This window comes from Pinus tabuliformis, chromosome 6 (genome assembly GCF_031772625.1).
Source record: "Pinus tabuliformis cultivar Carrire ecotype Pingquan chromosome 6, CPIR1, whole genome shotgun sequence".
NCBI classification, from domain to species: Eukaryota; Viridiplantae; Streptophyta; class Pinopsida; order Pinales; family Pinaceae; genus Pinus; species Pinus tabuliformis.
Genome location: NC_142292.1, coordinates 249,951,049 through 249,964,773, shown reverse-complemented (window position 1 = coordinate 249,964,773; position 13,725 = coordinate 249,951,049). Strand labels below are relative to the sequence as shown.

At 37.7% G+C, this 13,725-nt stretch overlaps 1 protein-coding gene across 3 annotated transcripts; it reads right to left on the bottom strand.

Moving 5' to 3' along the window:
- Positions 1-3,611: 3,611 nt before the first annotated feature.
- LOC149258327 (uncharacterized) lies at positions 3,612-12,309 on the bottom strand. Of its 3 annotated transcripts, none has more exons than XM_089371300.1 (4): positions 12,176-12,309; positions 11,749-12,030; positions 4,272-4,400; positions 3,612-4,143 (listed from the first exon to the last, which is right to left on the bottom strand). In XM_089371300.1, exons 2-4 carry the CDS (start codon positions 11,749-11,751, stop codon positions 3,727-3,729), a joined length of 549 nt encoding a protein of 182 aa, XP_089227426.1. In that variant the 5' UTR covers positions 11,752-12,030; positions 12,176-12,309; the 3' UTR covers positions 3,612-3,726. The 3 variants fall into 3 exon arrangements, 2 of the variants coding, with proteins under 2 accessions (XP_089227426.1, XP_089227423.1); XM_089371297.1 differs by having other exon boundaries at positions 11,749-12,043; positions 12,176-12,307; XR_016246035.1 differs by having other exon boundaries at positions 4,256-4,400; positions 11,749-12,295.
- Positions 12,310-13,725: the final 1,416 nt, after the last annotated feature.

Below are 13,725 nucleotides of genomic sequence, written 5' to 3'. Positions count from 1 at the left end.
TATAAAATAGAAAAATGTTATAAACATCGTTTTATTTATAAAACTTGAAAAATAAAAATGACATTTTAAATAAATTTTAAGAACAAATTTACAATATATAAACAACAAATTAATATAGCAGAAGCAAAAAATGTTATTCTAAATAAATTTGCTTTAAAAACTATTTTATTTTAATTTAAATATTGATAATACGTCATTAATGTGATACATATAAAAGTGAAAGCAGCATGATATTGATTGATAAATGAAAAAGTAAAACACAATATCAACATTGATTTATATATTTAATATGTGTGTAAAAGCTGCAGTTCAAACTTCACTTGACTAAACAGTGCTTTCCAGGAGATAGTGCTTTGAGTAATTTTATTATTTAGTTAAAAAGAATTAGTTCTCGGGGCTAATGGAAACATAATTAGTTATGATCAACATTTAGATTACAATTTGTATCCATTAAAAATATGGGATTTTAATGGATATTTTGAGTATGCACAACAAAGTTATCAAATCACAACGCAAAAAATTCCTTAATTTCAAAAATAAAAGTCACATATATCAATTAACATTTTATAAGACAAGGCATATGTAAAAGAATTAAAACTCTGTTCAATGCATAGCAGGTAGAAGACTAGCTAGAGGTCACTGTTCAAACAGAAACAAATTGGAATGCATAATGGTATTATGCACATTAATATGGCATGTCAATGTTATTAAAATAAAGGTTAATAATGACAGTCCTTGCTAGATATACAATTGCAGTTTACACTGTTGTGGAACTGAATTTGAATAATGAAATTTAAACTAAGCTAAATGATCATCCGGAAACAGTTAAATGGATGAACTTGTGGCTATCCCTATAAAAACCTAGAACATTAGAGAGAAGATATAATACTGAACGCAGAGCAGCATATACATAAAGCATTATAACTATGGTAGGCAAAACAAGATGATTATCATCAGCCACAGAAGTTATTCAAAGATTCGAGCTTGCATTGGGCACCTCGAATTAAAATCTGAAATTAGAACTCTTGACATCATCTAATGTAAGTCATTTAGCTCAAGTTCAGTCACCATGAAGTTCAGCGAAAATTTCAGTCAAAAGACCTGTAATAGAAGATAGGGTGCTGAAAAAACTCTTTAGAAAGGATTCAGCGTTAAATTGGAGAAATAATATGATCCAAAATATTTCAAATACAATAACATAAATTTGAAAAGCTTTGTAATCAATTTTTTTTTTAACATATATAATAAAATTCATATATTACAGACAACATTAACCATATATTCTAAAAAGGCCATATTGTGTTCAAAATTTAGAAACATGTTTTAAGTGTGGAGGCTTGAAATTAGAAGACTTTCAAATTTCAAGATTGAAATTGGCAGAGGGCATTTACTAAAGCATGTGATCGTTATGTTCCTGAAAAATAGATAGTCCCTATATGGGGCAGCATACAGTTTCATTGTCTTTCTATATTTTCTAGAAACGACAGCCAACATTCAGGCCATGGAGATAAAAAGCCATAACGTTCCCATCGTTTCTACAATAATATATGACCTGAAACAACAAATTTGTTTAGCAAGTCCTCACAGCCTAGCTACATTTGGTGCCTTAATGTTTGGCAACACTGCAGTGCTCATATGCACACCTGACACTAACATTCAGGTTCAATGAAAAACAGTTCACGTCAGTAGCAAAATAAGTCAATAGCTTGCAACATACCTTTCATTTCCACATGCAAGGGTAAATTTTCTTGTGGATTACAAACAATTAAGGATGACATGTAGTTGCAGCTTGTAATCATTTCCTAGTAGACTAATTTGCAAGGGCCACGTGCAACATTAAGCAGAAATAACTATTGAAATAAAAACATTACCCACCTAACCCATTCAACTTCAATGAAAACCAGTACACATAAGTAAAATAAGCCAATAACTTGCATCATACCTTTCCACAGGCAGCTAGTAATTATTTTATAGAGGACTAATTTACAAGACCCAAAAGCAACATTAAGCACAATTAACTATTGAAATAATACCATTACCTACAGCATGCCTTTGCCATAACAGCAAATCAATAATCCTACAGGTGATACTAATTTGAGAGAGCCACATGCACTACTGAAAAAAAAAACCATTATCACATATCTTATGCCATAACGGAGCATCAACGTTCATTACCACATGTCTTGTGCCAGAGCAGAACATCAACATTCTTAGAAGTGACTATTTTCAAAAGCCATGCAAAATTAAGTAACTAATATTACTACCCAAAAAACCCTTGCCATAACAGAACTTCAAAATGCTTCCAACCTATAGGATGAAACTCTGGAAACATAGGATAGGCTCTTTCAAATTATAAATGTTTTAACAGATGAACAAACTTTACCAAACCATTCCCACATGTCGTATGCCATAGCAGAACATCAACATTCTTAGAGGTGACAATTTTCAAAAGCTATATGCAAAATTAAGTACAAATACTCTTAAAGTAATATCACTACCCAAAAAAACCTTGCCATAAAAAGAACTTCAAAATCCTTCCAACCGATAAGATGAAACTCTGGAAACATAGGAGAGGTTCATTCAAAGTATAAATGTTTTCACAGATGAACAAACTTTACCGCAAGAAAGAAATTAAAGGCAAGAACATAGTAACAAACACATTTGTACAGAAACACCATCACCATCACAACTAAAATTCAAAAAGCCTGGGTGTGTGCTCGCTTAGTTACAGAGACCTTGAAACCCAGATAGGGGCTGCTGTCAGTATGCTCACCAAAAATCTTGAACTATCAGTAGCCAACATTACCACAATCCATGCTAGTGATAGACCATGGCATTCTTAGTACCTGCCTTTCTTTCTTTAAGCTCTTCAAGATTGATTTCACATTCTTCTTGTAGAAGAGCGAGCCTTAGTTTATAAGCTTCCAACTCTAAGAATGATAGGCAGCATAAACCATCACAGAGCAGCATAAAGGAAGGCTTAGCAGACCTGAAAGACCCATAAAGAGAGGTCTGAAGATATGAAATGGTACAAAATCTGAATAAACTTGTCAAAAAAGGGGAGTGCTCAATGCAATGCAAACTATCAATATAAGTTAATGATGTGATACTTTTATACAAATGAGATAATGCAATAATATTTCCCCAGGTAAACACTAAGGGGTGATGTTAGAATTACTTGTACGTAGATACCTTTCTACTTGCAATTGGTAAATGGAAAATCAGGTAATTGACAACACACAAGATTGAAAATAGGTTTTACTAATAAGGGAATAATTTTCTTTGTTACCAGTTCAACACGAAATGAACTAAAGATAGCAAAATGTTCAAAAACATCTAAAAATAGCATAGGTTCATGGCTCTGCAATTATTAACCTGCTGAATCTTCACTCTTTCTTCACAAGTACTCGATTAAACTTCCAAACTAACTACAACTACAAATCAAGTTTAGTTAGCAGTATATTAATGGCCACAAGTTTTCAATATAAACGAAGGCTATATTCCAAAGCTGTAAATATACAAAACTCAATGTAACAATTTTGATGTTCCTGGTAACAGGCATTCTATTTGCAAGGCTATTGCCGCTCAATAGCCACATCACAAGCCATGCTAGAATGAATTAAAGTGAAATTTATGCTCTTTGCTGGCAAAACGGGCTGTAATTTTCCCAATTCCTTGCTTATCCATTTAGTGACTTCTTCTGGCACATGAAAGTGCTTACATAAGCTACTCCCGTGACTTTGAAAAGAAAGTGGATGCTAAAGAAGATGATGATGAAGAAGATGTAGGTGACTCCCCTCCATATGTTTTGACAGACTTTGGGAATTCACTTCTTGATGAGAAACATGTGAACTTGTTTCTCTGTTGTGTAGATTTCACTGGAGACCCTGCTGGCGAGCTTTCTTCCGTATCAGAGTAGGTATGCATTGTTAAACGTCCATCCAAATAATCTACAATTGGTGAATCTGGTACGTTCACTTTATATAGATCAGAAGCAGCAAGGCCAGATTCACTAGTCCACTCACTAGCACGTCCTCTGCCATTTGCTGTGCTAATATTCTCAGGTTCTGATGCCCATGAAGCACTTTGGCTACGAGGACTCCAAGGAGCATCCAGTTCATATCTTTGGTCCCTTTCAGCTCTCTGCCATAGAAAAATTGACAATTTGTCAGGCTCTCCTCAGCATGCTTTGAATCTCTAGTCTCAACTGGTTCTTATTAGCAAAACAGATCTCACCCTAGAGTGAAAGATGTACCTTTTCCTGACTATACCTTTTCTGCCTCGTATGGAAATTCCATGGCGTCCACTGGGCAAGCAAGGGCCTTCAACTGCTTACTAAGAACAAGTATGGTTTCCTGGCACTCTGCAAGCTTCCCTGCAGCCGCAGCTATGTCCTTTTCCTGAAATTACAGTTAAGTACAAGTTACTCCACTGCTATAGGACTTTAACAAACATTATTGCAAGTGTCTAGGCAGAACAGACTGACAAGGGAAGGCTGTAAAACCAACACCTCTTAATAGTTTATGTTAGGAACTGAAAACAGTGCCGGAACTATTATACATTAGTATAACCATAAACTTTCCTTCTGTAGAAAATCAGAACACTAGATGAGATTGAAAATTTATGAAAAAGTAGAGAATGCTCTGTATTGCATGAAAAGGTTCCTCATTTTAAAATTAAGCTTATCATCTGCACTAAAGAAATATGGTCACCTCTCCATCGACCTATAAATGAATGAACCTCGTTAGCCTGTATAAGATCAATTAAAATTTTCATTGGCATCACTGATTTCCATTTTCCGATGTGTTAAATTTAGAATGATGATCCCTTTTAGAGATTGAACTTGTTGACACCTAATCCGAAACGGATGAGGTGAAGCTGGACAGTCATCTAGAAGATGAACTGATCCGTTGTGTATATGTATAAATAAATAATTGTCTAATGAATAAATCCATCAGTTCTGTCTTGCACTCAATATTTTCTGGAGTTAACCTGGCCTGACATGGTATCAGAGCACAGGTCCCAAAATAGTGTAACTCCTGCTGAGCGCTGCATCATCCTGAGCAATTCCCTGACACTGCTGAAGACTGCGCCCTCTGTCCTGACATGGAGACTGCGCCCTCAGAAGTAATTGGTATGCGTTTTGATATTAAATGTATTTCCTGAGCTATGAACGTTGATGCGTTTCAGATTGATATTGAACGCCCTGCGCTCTCTGACTGCCAGAGACTGTGCCCTCCCTTTCCGCTGGTCTTTTTTTTTTTTGAAACACTAATTGCATATTCCACATTACCTGAAGGCCATGACCTGCGTCAAAGCATTTGATGCGAAAGCTCTTTTAGGGATATAGCTATGCAAACTGTAGGTGAACGCCATCATCGAACTGTCTCAGATCCAAAATAGCGCCCTTTTCATTCAAGACGCTGCTGCTTTTTTTTTCACAGAGATCTCACAGTTCGAAGAGTCTTTTTCATTGTTGAACTGAAAGTTCCACAGCAGTCTTTTTCATTGTTCCGCAGCGAGGTGGTATTGGACAGCGAGGAGAAGAGCAGTGACATGGTAATGAAGCAATCGCTGTGCTCGTTGTTGTGCAAGATGCTTCTCGAATAGAGAGGTTGATTAAGAAGTTTTAAAAGTAAAACTATAGGAAAATTGGCTGTCATCTCTTCATTTACAGTTTTCATCAATCATTAAAGCTTTACCCCTTTCTGTACGCTGATCTGGTTGAGGTTTAGAAGCATCTGGCTGTTTGAAGCAACGCAAGAAGACTGCGTATTGATGTATTGTTGCCTTTTAATGGTTGACTGCGTATTGATGCAAGAAGACTGCGTATTGATGTATTGTTGCCTTTTTAATGGTTGACTGCGTATTGATGCAAGAAGACTGCGTATTGATGTATTGTTGCCTTTTAATGGTGACTGCGTTTTCTTTATTGAAGACTGACATACATGGTATCTGTTGACTGCGTTTTTTTTTGAAGGGAGTAGTATATGGTTGACTGCGTTTAATGGTGACTGCGTTTTTTATTGAAGACTGATATGGTTCATTCAGTGTGCGCAGTTTTGAATGGTGTTTGGTGCATGGTTCTGCGGTGAAAGTTGTGTGTTGGAGACTGTGTATGTTATTCCCCTTGTGCGTTGAAATTTTGCAGGGCTATGTTTAATATTGGCAAACTCAATGTTGCAATGAAGTTGAGCATTTATAAAAACCTGTCCAAACAGTGTTCTTTGAATGCGCTGTCCAAAAGACTTTATGTTTGAGTTTTGAATGCACTGTTCATACATTAGTTCACTATTTCAAAGTTTCTCCAGTAGTGCTCTATGAAATGTTTTAGAGCCTTTGATGTATGAAGGAAAATGGAACACCATTGAATCTGTTCTCAAGTAAAAGACAGTTTTTAATAACTGATGCATTGGTACATAGAGAGGTTCCATAAGGCTGTGACATAAGAATTTTTTTTCCAGCAGAAGTCTTTTATCAACAGAAGTTTTTTTTGGCAGAGATATTTTTTTTTACAGAATGCATTCAATCATTTCTATGGTTGGAATAGTTCTCACTGGCAAGGAGAACTATTCTGAATGGTCCCGGATGGTAAAACACACCCTTATCTACAATGAACTGTGGAAAGGAGTGTGTGTCGGAGAAGAAGACAAAGACCCTGTGCAGCCCACATCAGACAAAGAACTCGCCATTTGGGAAAACAAGAACAGCAAAGCCTTTGCATTGATCGCAGCATCTGTAAATGAGGAAGTAAGTCGTCATATTTCATCCTATTCCACTGCCTTTGAAGCTTTACAAAAGCTAAAAGAACTCTATGATACACATTCTGCACTTGAAGTTGTTCAGCTCATGATTAAACTCTTCACTCTCGAACTGAAAAATAATGATCCTCTTACTCTTGCATCTGAAATAAAGTCTATAGTGCATGATATTAAATCCACTAAGGTTGAGCTGGATATCTCTCTTATTGCCTTTCTCAAAGCACTCTATCCTACCTACTCTAACTATCTTGAGTCTTTACAAGCAAATGGAAATCTTAAAGATATAACCTTTGACACTCTTGTGAAAAAGTTTGCTGAAAGAGAGAAAGCCTTTGGAAAGAAAACAGTCCCTGAATCTTCTGAAGAGACTGTTTGCCTTGCTCATAAAGAAAAGCATCCTGCTCAAGATTCTACAAGAGGAAGAGGTGGACGAAGAGGAAGAGGAAGATACTTCAGAGGCAGGGGGGGCAGACATCCTCACGCAGAAAAGGCAGATCTGCATTGCATTCGCTGCAAACGAAATGGATCACATGATGCTTCTACATGCAAGCTACCATGGGACAAAGTTGAGCAGAGAAGAAATCAGCAGAAAGGTAAAACTGATGACACAGACAAAGGTAAAGCACCTGAATCCGCTCACTATATTGAGGCACAATGTAACATTGGAGTAAATGAAGATTTGTTTAATGCTTCACTTGCTTCTTCGAAAAATGACTGGTTGCTTGATTCAGGAGCAACCTGTCATGTGACTCATAGGAAAGATTTCTTTGAAGATTTCACTGACAATGTTGATGGAGCAGTATACTTTGCAGATCAGTCAAAAATCAAGCCATCAGGGCTTGGCACAATCAGGCTTAAACTGCCTGGTCTTCCAGACTTTCTTCTGGATCATGTTCTATATCTCCCACAGCTGAAGAGAAACTTGCTGTCCCTGGTCCACATCCGCCAGCAAGGTCACTCCATTCACATGTTTGATGGCAAGCTTGAGGTAAGAAAGGCATCTGACCACTCACTTGTCATGAGGGGTATAGAAGAAGAAAGACTCCTTAAACTGCAAGGAACCTCTGCTCATGCACAACATTTCTCATATATTTTTCATCATGAAGAAGGTGCACTTCCATCAAGTTTATTATGGCATGCTAGATTTGGACATTTAAACTATGATAGTCTCCGCTTGTTGAAGAAAAATGGTGTTGCTGGTTTGCCTACAATTCCTAGAAAACATAAACAATGTGATGCTTGCATTCTAGGAAAGCATAGCAAACAGTCTTTTCATGATTCACATTCAAGAGCACATAGGAAGCTTGAACTTATTCATTCAGATTTATGTGGTCCAATGCCTGTTCCTTCTGTAAATGGAAATAAGTATATCATGACATTTATTGATGATTACACCAGAATGTGTTGGGTTTACTTATTGAAGAACAAATCTGATGCTTTTCAAACATTCAAGAATTTTCATAAATGGATTGAAAATGATGCACAATCTCATATTGGGTCTATTCGCACTGATAATGGAAAAGAATATACATCAAATGAATTTGAACACTATCTTCGTCAACATGGGATTAAACATCAAACAACTGTGCCTTATAATCCTCAACAGAATGGTGTAGCTGAAAGAATGAACAGAACAATTTTGAATATGGTACGATCCATGCTTTTCTTCAAAAATGTAAAGACAATGTTTTGGGCTGATGCTGTTCTATGTGCTGCATATATAAAGAATAGATGTCCATCTAGTGCTATAAGAAACAAGACTCCTTATGAATTGTGGTATGGACATGTTCCTTCGGTAAAACATCTCAGGATATTTGGTTCCACCTGTTATGCTTTAATACCAAAGGTACATAGAAACAAACTTGGTGCTAGAAGTCGTAAGTGTATCTTCCTGGGGTATTCAAACACATCTAAAGCATACCGCCTTTATGATGAAGTAAATAAAAAGTTTGTTTTATCTAGAGATGTCATTTTTCTTGAATCATCCAAATCTGACAGTGTTGTTGAGCGGCAACTTGATCGCTTGGATAGATTCACAAAACCGAAATCATTCCAAGAGTTTGATAATCAGATTCCACATCTTGAAGGGGGGATTCCTATACTAGATCAACATGTGGAATCCTCTTCTGAAGAACAATCTCCCCTGCATGACACTCCAACAACGGATGATGCTTTAAGTGATGTAATTGATAGAATTGGGAGACTCAATCTTGATTCAGACCCAACTCAATCAACAAAACAGCCTGGACCATCTCAGAAAGGTCCCCCAAAATGGCTGACAAAGACACTTGAAAGTGTTCATCCTGATGAAATTGGAAAAACAGGAACCAGAAATACAAACAGACAAGTTGGAGGTGATGTAGATAACTCTAATTCACCTGTTGATATGGATGTTACTTATGATTGTGAATTGAACTTGTCTACAGATTTTGAACCAACTTCCTTCAAAGAAGCTGCTTCTCATGATGAATGGAAAGAAGCGATGCAGAAGGAGTATGATGCCCTCATAAAGAATGGCACTTGGAAGCTGGTTGATCCTCCATTTGGAACCAAACCTATTGGCTGCAAGTGGGTCTACAAGAACAAGTACAAAGCTGATGGCTCACTTGACAAGCACAAAGCTAGGCTTGTGGCAAAAGGTTTTGCATAGAAGGAAGGGGTCGATTATGAGGAAACTTTTGCTCCCACAGCAAAATGGGCCACCATCCGGACACTCTTTGCACTAGCTGCTCAGAACGGTTGGAAAGTCCATCAAATGGATGTAAAAACTGCATTCTTGAATGGAGATCTAAAAGAGAATGTTTTTATGTCCCAGCCTGAAAGATTTGCTGTGAAAGGACATGAACACAAAGTATGCAAACTTGTGAAGTCCTTGTATGGCCTCAAACAAGCACCACGAGCTTGGTATGAAAAACTAACTGAGCATCTTCTGAAACTCATCTTCAATCATTTTGATCTTGATGATGCAACTTTATTTGTCAAGAAAGTTGGCAAAACAGTTGTATATCTTGTGGTATATGTAGATGATCTTTTAATGACAGAGAACAATGAAAGCTATATTGCACACATAAAGAAAGAATTAGGAAATTTTTTTGAAATGACTGAGTTGGGCTATGTTCATTACTATCTTGGCATTGAAGTAACCCAACATCCAAAGTCCATATTTCTTTCTCAAAAGAAATACATTGGAGATTTGTTATACAGATTTGGCATGACAGAGTGCAATCCCCTTTCTACTCCAATGGAACAAAACTTGAAGCTCACATCTACTGAAGGAAAGGAATTTGAGGATGCAACAAAGTATAGACAGCTTGTAGGAAGTCTCATCTACCTCACTACTACCAGACCAGACATTTCATTTGCTGTTGGAATCCTCTCCAGGTTTATGCAAAGGCCTTGTGAGGGACATTGGTCTGCTGCAAAAAGAGTTCTAAGGTACTTGAAGGGAACTCAAGACCTTGGAATCAAGTATACACAGGTGGACGACTTCAACTTGATTGGATACTCTGATTCAGACTTCGATGGAGACAAAGAAACTGGGGTATCTACTTCAGGATATGCTATGAGTCTTGGATCGGGAGCTGTCTCCTGGAGATCACGCAAACAATCAGTACCAGCAGATTCCACAACAGAAGCAGAATATGTGGCAGCAGCTGAAGCAACGAAAGAAATTGTGTGGCTCAGGAAAATTCTTGAAGATTTGCAGGTAAAACAAATACAATCAACTCCACTCATGATTGATAACACCTCTGCAATAAAATTGGCCAAGAACCCAAAGTTCCATGATCGTACTAAGCACATCAATACTAAATATCATCTGATCCGACATCATGTTGAGGCCAAAACAATCCATCTCCGTCATTGTTCCACAAACGAGCAAATTGCAAACATCTTCACCAAAGCGCTTGGAAGAGAAAAGCTTGAAAGATTCAGAACGATGCTTGGACTCACCAACATCCCTTCAGATTAAGGGGGGGAATGTTGACACCTAATCCGAAACGGATGAGGTGAAGCTGGACAGTCATCTAGAAGATGAACTGATCCGTTGTGTATATGTATAAATAAATAATTGTCTAATGAATAAATCCATCAGTTCTGTCTTGCGCTCAATATTTTCTGGAGTTAACCTGGCCTGACATAACTAAGTCTCAAGGTTGTCAGGGATGTTTGTATGAGAATCGGTATCAGGTTACTGTCTAATTTTATCCTTTTTTAGATAGTTTCCACTGGATGAAGGGAAGTATCATTTGCGGTTGTGCACTTAATAGTCCAAAATTAAACTATATTGTATTTTCAAACCTTTTCAGATCTACCTTTTTTTTTTCTAACTGAGTTGGACAAACAAAGCATCCATCCAGCAGACATTCACACAATATATTTTCCTGAAAATCTCATAGGAAAGATGGAATGCTGAGTACTTGTTTATGGACTAAAAATCTTGGGAAGACAATTTAGAGTGAAAAATTGAAGAAATTTAAGACTAAACTTCCAATCACATACACAATAAACAGAATAACCAACGCTTTCAGCCTTCAGGTGAGCCACTCCCAATTGTAAAGACAAACTAATCTTGAATGAATATAGTATTGGTTCAGCTAGACCAAAATTTTTCTGTATAACACAGTTGTTGCCAAGAAACGAGGTGAAAGCCATAAGTACGACATTGCATTCAAGCTCCACAATTCTAGCTCTAGGTTTAGGAAAAGTCTTGTTTTTGAACTCTTGCAACTACATTGGATTCAAGTTCCACACCTCTAGATTTAATTTTAGAGAAACCCTTGTTTTTGAATGCATGCAGCTATGTTCGATTCTAGAACCACAAATTAAATTCTAGCTTTAATTTGACCAAAAACTATTATTTTTTATCTCAGACAAGAGGTTTGAACTTCTTGGATGAGCTGGCTAATAAAATCCTCTAAATCGACGAAAACAAAGTCCTCTGACTAACATGTCATACCATGAAATTTCATCAGTAAATTCAAATTACCATTTATTTGGCTCTGGTTTTGCTTGTGAGACGAATTGAGCTCATTGGAAGTCTGGCTCTCCTGAATGTGTTTGTATCAATGTAAGCAATGAAGGATGTTGGCAGCTGTTAGGTTCCTTCCAAGAGGCATCTTCAATGGGCAGATCTTTGCACTGCACCAGATATTTTTAAGAACCCTGTTTCTTAACCTTTCATCTTTGGAAACCAGGATATGCTCATCTATCAGGATCAATTTTCCTTCCTCATCAAGGGGAGGTAAATCTTATGAAACTATCAAATCCTCTGCAATTTCCTTCTTTAAATTAAAAACATGGAATGGGTTATGTACCTTGACGCTTGCTAGTAATTGTAGAGAATAGGCTACTCATTCAACTTGCTGAAGGATTGCGAAGGGACCATAACACTCAGAAGATAGTTTCTTACATACCTTTTTCATAAAAGTGGTCTGTTCATAAGGATCTCCGATTGCAAATTCTAGTTCGGAGCAATGCTAGTCTCCCCTTCATTTCATCGTAGCTTGAAGCGTTTTAAGGTTATCCTTTAGAGTTTGAAATATCTGCTAACTCTCTAGAATGTAATCTCGTTTGGTTGACTCCTTGGCGTATTGGATAATGAAAATTTGTCAATGATGGTAGCCTATATCCAGCCAAATACATTTATATATAGCCCGCCTAGAGAGACAGAGCTCCAGGACATTCGATTCAAGACAGCCTGGTTTCAGGTTAGAAACAAAATACATAAATAATTAGATCAGGGAGTGGGTTCGATGAATGAACCTGCCTGTTTGTAGCCTAGTGGTGAGCTGCAGAGCCCGGGAATGAGTTTTCCACTTGTTCCAGTGAGCTGCAGGTGTCGAGTCGACCCCTTCCAATGAACCAAGTTGCAATGCTGTATGACAACGCTTCTATACTTCTCTAATTTTCGGATCATTTGTGGTTGATAAGGCTGTCTAACCGACTCTAACATGATTTGTACAAGGCCTTATCTTGTCCTTGTTTTCACTACCCTTAACAATTGTTTGATGGCTTTGAAGTAGATTAGGACTACGACAATCTTGCAATAATACTTGAAAACTTTTCAATATAAACACCTTTTTTTAAAGAAGACTAGGACCTCGCTCCTTCAACTGTAATCAGACCTGTAACAAAATGAAACCAAACTCTAATTCTGTAGTTTGCTTGGCCTAGGGTTTCCTCAGGAAACAAGTCTGAAGAATTCATCTTTTTATTGATTGTTTCAGTGCAGTTTCTAAGTCTATTCATGACAAGTTGACACCTTGTTTTGATTAGATAGTAACCTTGAAAAACTGTGATGTAAAACGTTGTTTCTTGAGCATTTGGAACACTAATGAAAACTGATCTATGCATCATACAGTGACCCGAACTGAAGCATGTCAATATGTGACCCCTGGTTTGCCTTTCCTTGCAGTCCGACGTTCCCTTCTTCCGTTTGCAAACTGGTGGGTTACTTTTCCCTCTTCGAACTCATTCGTGTAGTTCGTTTCATTCCTCCTTCCAGTTTCCTTGGCGGTTTTGGGAAATGTCATTGCAGGTTGGTAATGTTACCTCGCCCTTCATGATGATTAAGGTTCCTATGGAGCCATGGTTTCACTGCGGGCTTGGTAACCTCCCTTACAGTTTGTCATCATTCAACTCGGAGATTCTTCTTAACGCTGGAGGGTTTCGGTTTCTGCTTGTTCTGGTGACCTGGTGAGCTGCAGGGGAGTGCCGGGTCGAATGCAGCCCGCGGTTAATTCCCAAATTCGAATTGAGGTGTGAATGGCGGCAAGAGGGCGATGGAACTCCGGTCAGACGTCGTCATTAAATGCAGAGGGTGGCGGAGCTTGTGGAGAGTGGCAAAGCTGGGCGGAGGAATGGCCCGCGGCGGAGCCAGAGGTTTTTCCTGGTGGCGACGGAAACCGGGAATTTATCCGCGAGTAGAGTACTCCTATTTAATCAATTATCTTGTTAATAATAT